This window comes from Lethenteron reissneri, chromosome 19 (assembly GCF_015708825.2).
Source record: "Lethenteron reissneri isolate LAM-NWPU_2019-01 chromosome 19, ASM1570882v1, whole genome shotgun sequence".
Classification (NCBI taxonomy): domain Eukaryota; kingdom Metazoa; phylum Chordata; class Hyperoartia; order Petromyzontiformes; family Petromyzontidae; genus Lethenteron; species Lethenteron reissneri.
Genome location: NC_083797.1, coordinates 11,890,595 through 11,904,638, shown reverse-complemented (window position 1 = coordinate 11,904,638; position 14,044 = coordinate 11,890,595). Strand labels below are relative to the sequence as shown.

Sequence of the window (14,044 nt, the reverse complement as noted above, 5' to 3'; positions counted from 1 at the left end):
AGGGTAGAGTGATTGTATTGTGGTAAGGTAAAAGGTAGGGTAAAGGTAGGCTCGTTGTTTTTACACTTTTACCTTGCCTTGCCGAGGCCTAGTGGTGGCTATACACGCCTCTCAACCTGCACTGTGGAGGTAACGAGGATTGGCGGACGGACAGGCGTTGTGAAACTCTCTTCCTGTGGAGGTCGAGGTTCCGTACACTGGCTGGCCAGGGGAAGGCAGTACAGCGAACAATGGGAACTCTTCTGTCCGTATGGGATGGAGTGGTTGCCCCCTTTGCATGCGCTGGGTTTCTCCGGGTTCTTCAGTAGCTAAACGATTTAGTATTTTACTAGGTAAGGCTATGTAGTTCTTTTGCAGAAGTGACCTGGCCACAAATGATAGCGCAACTAAGTGGCTGATCACGTGGCATTTTATAGCAGCCAAATGCTCTCAAAGCACGTTTATAAATGTGGAGGGAAAAACCGGAGGACCCGAGAAAAGTGCCACGCTACCATGCGGAGAAAGACACGCACACTCCAAATATACAGCAGCAGGCGTCAGGGGTCGAGATCGAACCCACGACCTCCTGCATATCATGCGAGGCAGTTAACATCTCGCCACCGCGAAACCTTCAGCGTCTTCCCACATGCAAATACTCATTAATACTGGTAGGAACCTCCTGGTTACATCAACCCACAGGGGATTATTGTGTCCGTCCGTCCGTCGTGCATCCAAAAATGGGAGGGGTGGGGCTGGGTGGAGAGGGTGAGGAGGGGCAGGGTGGGGAGGGGAGGGTGGGAGTGGCTGGGTGGGGAGGGTGGGGCTGGGTGGGGGGTGGGAGGGGTGGGGCTGGGTGGGGAGGGGCTGGTCACCCCGTGGTGCCCTTATAAAACTCAACGTTTAACCTACTCACGCCGGCTTGTGCCCGCCCTCACAGTCGGGCATTTTGGCAGAAAACACCACGCCGCCGTTGACCCTGGCCATTGACCGAGCAACCCAACGTTCCTACCAGCTCCCTCCGCAGGAATGTGTTTGCCTGAAAACGTATTTAATATACAAGGGACCTCAGAGTTTGGGCACTTGTAGGCACAGGCTGACTGACTGGCTGCTGCCTTCCCGCTTGTCCGTGGTTCCTGGCGCCTTCGGATCGTTGTCTCTCTCTCTCTACGAGCGAACGCTGCGCCCGCGGCAGCCTCGTGTTACAAGTTGAACTTCGTATCATTGTTGTTATAATTTGAGTTGATGTCGCACCGCTCCGTGAGAGCTCCCAGTGGAAATGTGGTCATCTTAAGACGCAATGCGGACAGCAAAACAATTAATATAATTAAAATTGTTATTTTAATTGTAGTGCCAAAGACTTTGTGGTAATCTTTGAGGATGTTTTTTTGCGACGATATGAGCCCGATCCTTAAGTAATGATTGTCAGTTTTTTCCACTTAATGTCGATTTATATTTGACGTTGATAGACTCTGATGTGTTCTCGCAAGAACGTCGGCATTGCACAGATTCATTCAGTGTCTTTGAATTCTGAGCTCTCGGCGCTTTTGCTGGGCTGCCATTGGGAACGAGGGACGAGGAGAGTGAAGTCCACGGCAGGCCCCACCTGCAGAGCCGGTCGCTTTGATTTTATTTCTGAAGATGAATCCACTGTTAAATTGGTGCCCGCGAGGTTAAACCGGACGGGTGCCATATTGACACCGGGATAAAAATGGGAGCAGTGCTCGAGATATGCCTGTGTGTGTGTGTGCGCGTGTGCGTATGTGTGTGTGTGCCTGTGTGTGTGTGCGTGTGTGGGTGCCTGTGTGTGTGTGCGCGTGTGTGTGTGCGCGTGTGTGTGTGCGCGTGTGTGTGTGCGCCTGTGTGTGTGCGCCTGTGTGTGTGCGCCTGTGTGTGTGTGCCTGTGTGTGTGCGCCTGTGTGTGTGTGCGTGTGTGTGTGTGTGCGCGTGTGTGTGTGCGCGTGTGTGTGTGCCTGTGTGTGTGCCTGTGTGTGTGCGCGTCTGTGTGCGTGTCAGCATGCGTGCACGTGTCTCTCTGGGCAGCGGTAGTGTAGTGGCGAGCGCACTGCGCTGCGAATCCGACGACCCGAGTTTAATTCCCGCTCACAGCCAACTATCGGTAACCAATATCTGAACCATTCCTGGGCTTCGCTTAGGTCGACTCAGTCATAAATTAGTATCTGGCGTGGTGTGAAAACCTCAGCACTGGAGAAAAAAAGGAGGTCGTGCTGGGTAGTCACCCCCTCGTGTGCTGTGCGAGTTTAACACATGTCCGCAAACAAAGCGTCCTCCGACAGTCTCTGTGGCATTGTTTGTCATTGCAAGGCCCGCGGGCCACTGCCAGCCCCTGGTGGCCTTTGGTGCAGCCCCCGACAGACAAATACACAAATATGAAAACACCTCCATCGTGCTGTCAAACCCCAGCGGTTACAAACGCGTGCCCCCCCCCCCCACCACCCCCACCCCCCCATCTGAAAATGAGTGAAGAACACCGCTCGATGGGCAAACCCGGGGGGTACCTTTGTCTCTGCGTATTTGTGTGCGCTTCGCGCGTGTGCGGACGCGCGCGTGTGCGGACGCGCGCGTCACCTTGCTGTGCGCGTGTGCGGACGCGCGCGTCACCTTGCTGTGCGCGTAGACCACGGAGCCCAGCAGCTTCCAGGTGCCGCCCCTGCGGTCCATGCGCACCATGCGCAGGATCTGCAGGAAGCGCAGCGAGCGCAGCGCCGACGTGGCAAAGATGTTGCCCTGGGTGCCGGCGGCGATCACCGCCAGGGAGGCCACCAGCACGATGCTGTCTGCAGCGCAGCGGCGCCAGCCACGGGGACACACGCACGGCGATGTGAACACAGAGACAGCCGTGTGCCTGTAGAATCTACTGATGGGATACATACTCTTAGGTTTTTTCGGTAAAGTCACGCGTAGGTAAAAATAAATAATAAAAATAATAGAAATTGTAATAGAAATAAAAAGTATAAATCACGACGTTTCGGAGGCAACACAAGTCTCCGTCATCAGGTGGGACCGTCACAGCTAGATTTACTGTAACCGGTGAGTAAAAGTAACGGTCCCACCTGATGACGGAGACTTGTGTTGCCTCCGAAACGTCGTGATTTATAATTTTTATTTTTTATTTCTATTATTTTTATTATTTATTTTTACCTACGTGACTTTACCGAAAAAACCTAAGAGTATGAATCCTTGCAGTCACGAAAGCTTCAAATCTAGAAATGATAGGATACACTTTACTATTTGTATACGGAGACATTTATGATGTCTAGAGGACCAGATATGGAATTCTAGATGCAGTTATGTAGCTAAAGTCAAGTAGGAGAACAGACACAGCAGGGACAAGTGAGAATATAGGTCACTATAAGACTACAGAGCCAGCTATGATGATATACAGAATCCTATGAGATTATAACACCAGCTATGAGATTTCAAGAATAGCTGTAGCATTGCCGAGAGAGACATTTATTTATTCTGCTTGCTGACCCAGGAAAGCTTAATTGAGTCTCAAACTTTTTTTCAGGAGGGTCCTGCCAAGTTTTCGCAGCCGAGAGCGATGTTTCTGCTGTGTGTAACCCCAATTACAGTAATTTCCAGGTGTATTTTTTTCAGCGCTGGGATGTCACCTTGCATGTTTTTTTCCCCCGCGAAGGGGAGGAAACCAGAGAACCTGGAAGAAACCCTTGCAGAGCAGTGGGAGAGAACGCAAACTCCAAACAGAAAGACACCCGAGGAGTCGGGAATCGAAGCAAGGAGCCGCTTCTCGCCGTGTGGCACGAGTGTTAACGCAGAGTCAGGCTGCCCATCCAACGTCCACAGATCCAGCTGGGAAAACTGCATGTCAAGTCAAGGGAAGCTGATCTCGTGTAACCAGCGTGAGAGCTCGAGAGGCCAGGATAGAGGAGTCTCATTTCCAAGAGTGACCTAGGTCACAACGATGCCGAAAGCAAAACAAATCCGAGTAACAGCGGACGAGGTGATTATAACGGAGCAAAAGAAACCAAACTGCACGCTCCACGTGAGAAATTGAAAATGTTGCACAAACACGGATCACTGTTCACCAATGTATTCCCGGTCACGTAAGTCGGCTCGGGCAGATACATTTTCCTTTGTCTGATACAGAGTCAGCTCGGAGCTCAGAACATCGCCTCTGTGGGACTGCGCCGGTGCCTACCGCTACGTGACCCAGTGCACTCCTTTGCCACGAGGACACCGCAGCAGCAGCAGCAGCAGCGGCGGTGGCGGCGGTGGTGGGGGGCCGGGGGGGCGGACAAACCGGGCACTGCTCAGCCCCACGTGAGCGGCACGTTGCCGGGGTGTCCAATGACTCTTTCGTTGGCATCTACCGCCCACGGTAATTTGAACCAAGTGAGACATCGCGGAGAGAATTACGTGTCCATTGCGGGCGGTGGTCACATCTGTGCCTGTGGCGCCGTTTGAAAGAAAAAAACGCACTAAAGCAGGCGTCCAAGAGGGTCGGTGGCGGATGTTGAGTTTGATGGAGTTTGTGGCGAGCCGTACGATGCCTCCTGAGCCTCCACCTATTGCTCCCCCTCTCTCCTGAACGGAGGTTCTGATATCCACGTTGCATGTCGACTTCAGAGGACACGAGCACATTTAAAACCAACGTTATCAGGCAGATGTCAGAATTGTGAAAACGGACTCCAGTCCTGGGCCTTAAATCTAATGGCGTGATGTTTGCATCGACCAGTGAAATGTCGTATGTTTCATTGTTGCAAATTGCTCTCCAACACATCGGAGTGCTGAAGCAAGAAATACATTGGCACGTTTTTTTTCACGTGACAGCTTTATTAATTTGCAGGTGGACAAAGACAAAAACTCCCCGAATAGCCTTAACAGACTGTTGGGGCAAGTGTTGTTAGCGAGCACCTATGTAAGCCGGCAGGGTAGATGAGGTGGCGGGTGGTCACCATCACGCCCAATTTTCTCTATCTCCCCAGTGGCGATGTTTTCACATCGCATCAGGCACTCATTTGAGAATGAGTCGATCTTTGGGAGGAGGCCCAGGACCGGTTCAGATAATCATTATCACCACTGGTGTTAGCCACGAGCAGAGCGCTGACAGCTACACTACCGCTCCCCACACACATTCTACTGACGCGATCCGTCCCAAAAGTAAATGATGAATTCGAAGATTAGCAACGTAAAAAACTTTGACCGTTCAGGAACATAAGTGGGCATGGGCAGGACACGGCAGTTTGAGGGACGGTGCCGAGTGGGCGAGACTGGCGATGGAGCGGCAGGCAAAGGAGAGAGAGCGCATCTTGAGAGGTGGTCCACTGTGCAGCAGCCGGCATGTGTAAGCCAGATGGATTGTTGCACCGCGGCACCAAGAAAGACGGCAATGGCTTGGGGAGGCCTTCGTCCAACAGTGGATTGAGCATGACTGCTGCTCCTGCTGATGATGTTGAATTGTAAAGGTCGAGGTCTTTGGCTGATCGAGAAACTCAGAGCAATTGCTATGTCGGTCTAAATATAATGGTCGTGTTGGTGATCATTGTTATTATCCATAGTGATGAATGCAAGGAGCCACTTTGGGTAATTGAATGGTGAATATTATTTTTTATATTATTTCTGTCAATGCATACTCAAAACGAAGTTCAATCTACATTTTTAAAAGCCAATCCGAAAAGACACGAGGCTCACGCGGGATTATGAGCGTAGTGACGCTCGGGCTTTGTATCCGATGAACAAAATAATAGGCGAATGCGCAGTTTAATCATTGCCTTCACAACGTTTTGTCTGCTGCTTGTTTGCCTGAAGCATACCAGAGTTGTGTGGGCTAAGGCAAAGAGCTAGAGATACCGAGGGATGAAAGCGGACAAAGTCAGCGACGCGAATAATAACAGAGAGAAGCAAAGGGAGGCGGTGAGTGAGAACGAAACAGGCAGGGAAAATATAATGAGAGACGTACAGACTGAGATACTGGAGAGCCAAACGGGCAGATGAAGACGACATGGACAGATAGAATGGCAAACGGGCATACGGACGCACGGATGGACTGCCAGGAAGACAGACATATACACGGACATAACAGATCGGTGGGCAGACAAGTGGATGAATGGATGGAAGGAGGGTCAGACAGTTGGGCAGACATGTGAATGATCACACAGAGACGAGCAAAATGGAGAAATGGAAGTTCAAGCAGGCAGACGGTCGGACAGACGATCAAGCGCATGGACAGATGTAAAGGCGGTCAGACAGAGTCACCGATGATGCAGAAGGGCTTGCGGGCGAAACGGAGGCGCCCCTGCCAGCCGCGGTAGCGGCAGCAGCACCCGGCTGCCCAGATCCTCAGGAAATACTCGAGGCCGAACAGAACCATCATGATGCCCTCCTGCGGAGACACAAAAACAAACATTCCCCGTTGGCTATTGAGGCAAGTGCCGTTGGTACAGACCTATTGAGGGTGGTACGGTACACGATACCGCCGCCTTCACAGACTTGTTGGGGCAAGTGCTGTTCATGAGCACTATGAAGGCCGACACGGCACGCAAGGGGATGGGTGACCAGCACCGTGCATGGCTGCCTTTGTCTCGCTAGTGGCGATGTTTACATACCACACCAGGTACTCATTTGAGTCAACCTCGGGGAGGACGAGAACCCATTCAGATAATCGACACTGGTGTTGGCCGTGAGCGGGAATCGAACTCGGGGGGACGGGTTCGTAGCTGATTGTATACTACTTCGTTTTACACAGAAATATAAGAACAAAGGCAACGCGAAAACCACTATAGTACCACTCCCAAGGCTTACAGGCTTACACACACACAGCAACACACGCAGAGATACTGCACAATGTACAAGATAAACAGCACCCTAGAGATGCAATCTTCTAAAAATACTAGAACTCTCAAATTTTGCTGTCTAGCCGTGTTACTGTCCATCATCATGGACAAGGTACATTGGGCAAGGCCCCCACCCATCGGCCCCCAACCCCCCAGCACCTATCACCCCCCCCCCCATTTAAGGTTCCCTGACAGCATGTGATGGGAACATTATTGAATTTTCGCTGTTTCTTTCTGCGAAGACATTCCGACAGCCAGCCAGTGACCACCGCAATCCAGAGACTTCCATGGCTCTTGATGCACTGGGAGAGCTACACTTTCTTCCAGTTGTTCAGAGAACTAAACAACACTTGTCAGATGTGACTGCATTATTCAAATTTGACTGAATTATCGGTGTCACGTCGGGGGACATGCATCCATTCAGAGCTCTCGAGAAGAGCTACATCACCTCGTATTCGACAGAAAATAACCCGCAGAAATTGATACCACACAACTGCTACTGAGATCTTGTAGCGCAACTACATGATCAGCTCAGGGGGTGCGGCAATCGTTCAGGTAGGGCCCCAATACGGTTGAAAACACATCTCATGGTGGTTGTAAAAGGGGCCCCAACTCGTAGCTTTGGGGGGGGGGGGGGGCAATGCACCCCCTGCCTCCATTCTCGTTACTGCTGAGATCCCTTGGAGTGATCTCTTAGTCACTCTGGGGATGCTGCACATTCCCAACCGCCCTGTTGCAGAGGCATTCGTCACACGGTAGGCAAACTACAATTCTACAATCTTTTTTCTTCCAATTTACATGACAAGTCCGATTAAATTTGATCTTTTGCTGTTCAGAGATTGGTGACTGGGCTTGAGACCATTGACAGCACCACACGAGACAACCCAATTTAAATACGGGTTCATAGAACGTGGATTCGAACCCGGTTTCCCAGGGGTGCCATCTCCGTGCCCTGGCACCGTAAATGAGCTCCCACCCATACCAATCTGAAAATTAATTTTAAAAAGGGCAAATCATCAACGTGAAATGGCGAGGCAGTAACCCATGACACAATTGAAAAGTCATTGTCCCAATGGTCGAACAAGTGGAGGGTATCGCTCATCTCTGTTGGAATTCCTCTGGCAGAACTGCCAGCCTCTATCAGTCCAATACTCGTGTCTGGCCACAAAGTGGTACCAATCTGAACAAGCTCACACAGATGTTGAGATACACTGATGCTGAACTTACATTTGAACTCGCAACCTTCAATGGTTATTTGAGTTCTATAGCTACTCGTCCAGATGTGTTTGTATGAAAAATAACAATAATGCCCTTAACCCAGGAAAGCTTGAGTCTCAAGACTCCTTTTCAGGAGGATGCCACATTGGGATGTTCAGCCCATTCCATTCATGAGCGTTTGGCTCGTAGGTGGAAACTGGAATACCTGGATTAAAAAAAAACCACAAATAAAAAATAGATACAATCCACTGCTGTACTGTTTTCTCTTGGACACATCACATTTCCGACATGATTAAGCTCCTTCTGCTCATTAATAGTACGGCTTCAACACATCACAGGGGAGCGAACATTATCGCAACAAACACGAGTGCATTACACTCGTGTTTGCATATTATACGTTATTGCGGGAAAAAAATGTCCTGGGTGAAGGCGAAAAAACCATTGCCGTTACACAAGTCACCATGACACTGAATATGCAGCATGTGTACACGTGATTATCAGTGCCATAACATTAATTTACATACACCTCCCGCGAGTGCTCTGAGCTCATTAAATGAGCCGTGTAAACCTTTTCATAAAAATCAGTGTCTCTTGGCTGACGATCCCCAAACTGGAAATGATCTGCCTCTGGCTGGACAATGAAGCCTCTGTCACACGAGCAGCTGCCCAAGCACCGCTTGGGCCAATTCAGCTTCATAAATAAATAAATGCATTTTACAGAAATTATTATGCACTTAAAGCTGAGGATCACCAAAAATAATCCAGGAATGGGGCAATAAAAATGTCAAAATGAATTTGTGAACGGCAAATTTGCGAGGGAGAATTCTCCTGCCAGGAAGTGGAGGCAGATTAAATTCTGCGAGGGGAGGCAGGTAATGAATTTCCTCAGCTGTGCCAGTGCGTCACCGAGATTGGAAAAATATCATTAATATCCCAGAAGCAGGCCCGGTCCTAATGCCCCCAAGTCCCCTGGGTGGCCTCAGTGTTTATTGTTTGAGCGGCAATGAAAGGGCAGACTTTTCAAGTTGACGCTCCCACGGGAGGATCCGCTTCTGGCTTCAAAGACGCGGCCCTGATCGAGGCATCAATGGGACGTTCTCGCGACCCTCCCTCGTGAACGACCCCGTCGAGACAACGGGAGGCGGCGGTGGTTATTTCCCAATGTAACCAGCCGCACTGGCGCGACCGCAACATTTCCCGGAGCTGCCGATCCGCTCGTGCCAATTTTTTACGACACAATACGAATGACATTTTTCACCAAGTGACAATTTTCGCGATATCAGTTTCACCCTAACTTTGTCATTGTATTTTACGTTTTAACAGAATCGCATACAATTTTTTGTATTTTACGTTTTAACAGAATCGCATACAATTTTTTTCCATTATGCTCCACTTCCAGCTCAAGTGGGATTAACTCGAAGTTGTTCAACTGCAGTTCACTCAATGCGAGTTTGCCACAAAAAGCCGTGGAATCCCTGGAACTTTAGAGTTGATAAAGCCAACAATGCACTTGCTGCCAGTTACACAAGAAGTAATCCGTGACAAATTGTGCAGAGCAGTGACGTGATGGGCATTGGCAACTTATGCATCGACAACTTTCCCGATTGTTCTTTTATTATTTCACAAATACAGCCAGGAAATGAAATGCGTAAGATGAAAAACTGATATTCTTTGTTCTTTCGTTAAAGTCACGTAGATAGAAAATTAAATACAAATAATAAATAGAAAATAAAATAAAACCCACGACGTTCCGATCGCAACACAAGCGGTCTTCTTTAGGTGGAGAGAAAATGTTACATTTTTTATTTAAATTTAATTTTATTTTTTTTTATTTTTCTTTTCTATCTCCGTGACTTTACCGAAAGAACCAAGATTATGAATTCCTGCAGTCACGAAAGTTTAAGTCAAAATGAGAAGCTGAGTAATGGTTAACGCGACACAACGGAATGTTTTCCAAATGGGCAATAGAATTATAGTGGGTCTCTTCTATCGTATGATATTATCATATATCGTTGTATTGCCAAATTACGCAAACCGTAGCTTGCAGCCGAGAGGTGTTCTACTCAGTGGAGCTAGCTGGTGACGTGTCCATAACGTGACCCCGTGTTGATGACGTGTCCATAACGTGACCCCGTGTTGATGACGTGTCCATAACGTGACCCCGTGTTGATGACGTGTCCATAACGTGACCCCGTGTTGGCTACGTGTCCATAACGTGACCCCGTGTTAGTGACGTGTCCATAACGTGACCCCGTGTTTGTGACGTGTCCATAACGTGACCCCGTGTTGTTGACGTGTCCATAACGTGACCCCGTGTTGATGACGTGTCCATAACGTGACCCCGTGTTGGCTACGTGTCCATAACGTGACCCCGTGTTAGTGACGTGTCCATAACGTGACCCCGTGTTGTTGACGTGTCCACAACGTGACCCCGTGTTGATGACGTGTCCATAACATGACCCCGTGTTGATGACGTGTCCATAACGTGACCCCGTGTTGATGACGTGTCCCCAACCTGACCCCGTGTTGGCTACGTGTCCATAACGTGACCCCGTGTTGGTGACGTGTCCATAACGTGACCCCGTGTTGTTGACGTGTCCACAACGTGACCCCGTGTTGATGACGTGTCCATAACGTGACCCCGTGTTGATGACGTGTCCCCAACCTGACCCCGTGTTGGCTACGTGTCCGTAACGTGACCCCGTGTTGGTGACGTGTCCATAACGTGACCCCGTGTTAGTGACGTGTCCATAACGTGACCCCGTGTTGATGACGTGTCCATAACGTGACCCCGTGTTGATGACGTGTCCATAACGTGACCCCGTGTTGGCTACGTGTCCATAACGTGACCCCGTGTCGATGACGTGTCCATAACGTGACCCCGTGTTGATGACGTGTCCATAACGTGACCCCGTGTTGGCTACGTGTCCATAACGTGACCCCGTGTTGGCTACGTGTCCATAACGTGACCCCGTGTTGATGACGTGTCCATAACGTGACCCCGTGTTGATGACGTGTCCATAACGTGACCCCGTATTGGCTACGTGTCCATAACGTGACCCCGTGTTGGCTACGTGTCCATAACGTGACCCCGTGTTGGCTACGTGTCCATAACGTGACCCCGTGTTGGCTACGTGTCCATAACGTGACCCCGTGTTGATGACGTGTCCATAACGTGACCCCGTGTTGGCTACGTGTCCATAACGTGACCCCGTGTTGGCTACGTGTCCATAACGTGACCCCGTGTTGGCTACGTGTCCATAACGTGACCCCGTGTTGGCTACGTGTCCATAACGTGACCCCGTGTTGATGACGTGTCCATAACGTGACCCCGTGTTGGCTACGTGTCCATAACGTGACCCCGTGTTGGCTACGTGTCCATAACGTGACCCCGTTGTTGGTGACGTGTCCATAACGTGACCCCGTGTCGGTTGACGTGTCCCCAACCTGACCCCGTGTTGGCGACGCGTCCTGAATTTATGTGCATGGTTGAAATTAACTCACGGAGTAAGAACAAATAGAGATTGTTATCGCTCGCTCTGACTGCCAACATCACCGCCTCTCGTCCCCGTGCCACTGAATTCCAAGTTACTCCTACACACATTCTGATTGTATCGCTCCGTCTCTCCCTTAGGTCCGCTTTGGGAAGTTCAGGACTCGGGAAAGTGGCGGTGAGTCTCGGTTCGCTGGAGTAAGAGAGGGAGAGCAGAATAAATTCACCGTCACCAGGGAGGGAGATTGAGATTGGGATTGAAGATGTGCGCACAAACTTTATAAGTAGGAGAGAGTTCTATAAATATAAGACCTTCATCTTCATCTTTGTCTCGGACTGTCTCTTTTTACAATAGATTCACCTCCTCTCCCCGAGGGTAGCCATGATGCACTGCTTTAAGTAGCGTCTTGAAATCCCGTTGCGTTCAGATGATAGATTCAAATTGTATTGTAAATTCTCTTCAGAGGTAATCAAAACAATTATTGTATTTAATTATCATGAAAGAGTTCCATCGTGATACTGTTACGTTTGGACGTGTTGAACGGTGTACAGTAGAATCCCTCTTAACGACTAATCGCTTAACGACGGGCCTCCATAGAGCCCAATGTGTAGTATATAGTGTAGAGTAGTGTAGTGTGTAGTAGTGTAGTGCCTCCATAGAGCCCAATGTGTAGTGTGTAGTGTAGAGTAGTGTAGTGTGTAGTAGTGTAGTGCCTCCATAGAGCCCAATGTGTAGTGTATAGTGTAGAGTAGTGTAGTGTGTAGTAGTGTAGTACCTCCATAGAGCCCAATGTGTAGTGTATAGTGTAGAGTAGTGTAGTGTGTAGTAGTGTAGTACCTCCATAGAGCCCAATGTGTAGTGTACAGTGTAGAGTAGTGTAGTGTGTAGTAGTGTAGTGCCTCCATAGAGCCCAATGTGTAGTGTGTAGTGTAGAGTAGTGTAGTGTGTAGTAGTGTAGTGCCTCCATAGAGCCCAATGTGTAGTGTATAGTGTAGAGTAGTGTGTAGTAGTGTAGTGCCTCCATAGAGCCCAATGTGTAGTGTAGAGTGTAGAGTAGTGTAGTGTATAGTGTAGAGTAGTGTAATGTGTAGTAGTGTAGTGCCTCCATAGAGCCCAATGTGTAGTGTATAGTGTAGAGTAGTGTAGTGTGTAGTAGTGTAGTGTATAGTGTAGAGTAGTGTAATGTGTAGTAGTGTAGTGCCTCCATAGAGCCCAATGTGTAGTGTATAGTGTAGAGTAGTGTAGTGTGTAGTAGTGTAGTGTATAGTGTAGAGTAGTGTAGTGTATAGTAGTGTAGTGCCTCCATAGAGCACCATGTGTAGTGTATAGTGTAGAGTAGTGTAGTGTATAGTAGTGTAGTGCCTCCATAGAGCACCATGTGTAGTGTATAGTGTGGAGTAGTGTAGTGTGTAGTAGTGTAGTGCCTCCATAGAGCCCAATGTGTTCGCTTACCCACCAGTCCCCTGTTAACGACAGGCCGTTGTAAGTGCAGTAAATATTAATTAATACATGGAATAACCATGTTTCTTTTAACGTAATGTGTTGATGTTTTTAGTATCTTCATATATTAATATCCATTGTTGAAATATATCAAACACGTTTGTTTGGGTGAAAAAGGTAACGTTCGATACTATGAGAACGAATTAAGCCTTTAATGTGTATTTCTAATATAATAAGCCAAGAATGTGTGTGTGTTCCGCGCGTGACGTCACTCCAAATGAGGCCCCCCCCCCCGTCATTAATAATCATGAGCGGGTGACGTCACTCCACATGCCGCACCCCTCCCCAATAACCATGAGGGGTATTCTTTGGGTCTTTCGGTAAAGTCATGTAGATAGGTTCAAATTAATAAAAAATAAATACAAGCAATTGTCATCAGGAGGAAGACAGAGGGGGAAAGCTGCTGATGCAGGCTGTTTTAAATGTTTAAAATGGGTGTAGCCCAAGGATCATAAACGACGTGTGCGGGGCTAGTTATGTTAATGTGAGAGATTAGCTTGGTAATGTAAGATCACAGAGCTGCCGCCACTTCGAGGTCGGTGCGCGGAGGTGGCTAAGTTAGTGTGACATTTTTTTTTAAACTTGTTAATGTAAAACCGGAGAGCCAAAGTCACGAGGAAAATAAAAACTAACATCGAAAGGTGGCAGGATGAGAACATCACAGCCAGTTATGAATTCAACTCCCCAATAACCATTAGCGGGTGACGTCACTCCATGTGGGGCAACCCCCTCATTAATAATCATGAGCTGAACAATTTTTCTATTTAATATTTCAGATTTACTGCAATATACACCTGTCCTCGGACGGGCAAACAAGCTAGTTTCCTATACTCGCTTACCAAATCACTTAATGACCGGTTTCATGGAAACCTACTACCGTCTACTGTAAATAAATGTGCCTGAATAATACAAAAATACACGAGGCCTATTGACGATAACTGTCCACGATTCTGAGTTGTGATTTGATTCAAGATGCACGTTTTGTTCCGGTGGTGAATGCAGCGGCCTCTAGTTAGCAGCAAGGATCACGTGAACCCA

The 14,044-nt window shown here is 48.6% G+C and overlaps 1 protein-coding gene across 1 annotated transcript in view; it reads right to left on the bottom strand.

Moving 5' to 3' along the window:
* The window catches only part of LOC133344260 (potassium voltage-gated channel subfamily KQT member 5-like), a 479,339-nt gene that overhangs the window by 67,262 nt on the left and 398,033 nt on the right, over positions 1 to 14,044 (bottom strand). Inside the window, exons 3-4 of the mRNA XM_061554335.1 lie at positions 6,217 to 6,343; positions 2,599 to 2,774 (exon numbers count right to left, since the gene is read on the bottom strand). Of these exons, the coding sequence (XP_061410319.1) occupies positions 2,599 to 2,774; positions 6,217 to 6,343 (303 nt within the window). The remainder of the gene's footprint in view (positions 1 to 2,598; positions 2,775 to 6,216; positions 6,344 to 14,044) is intronic.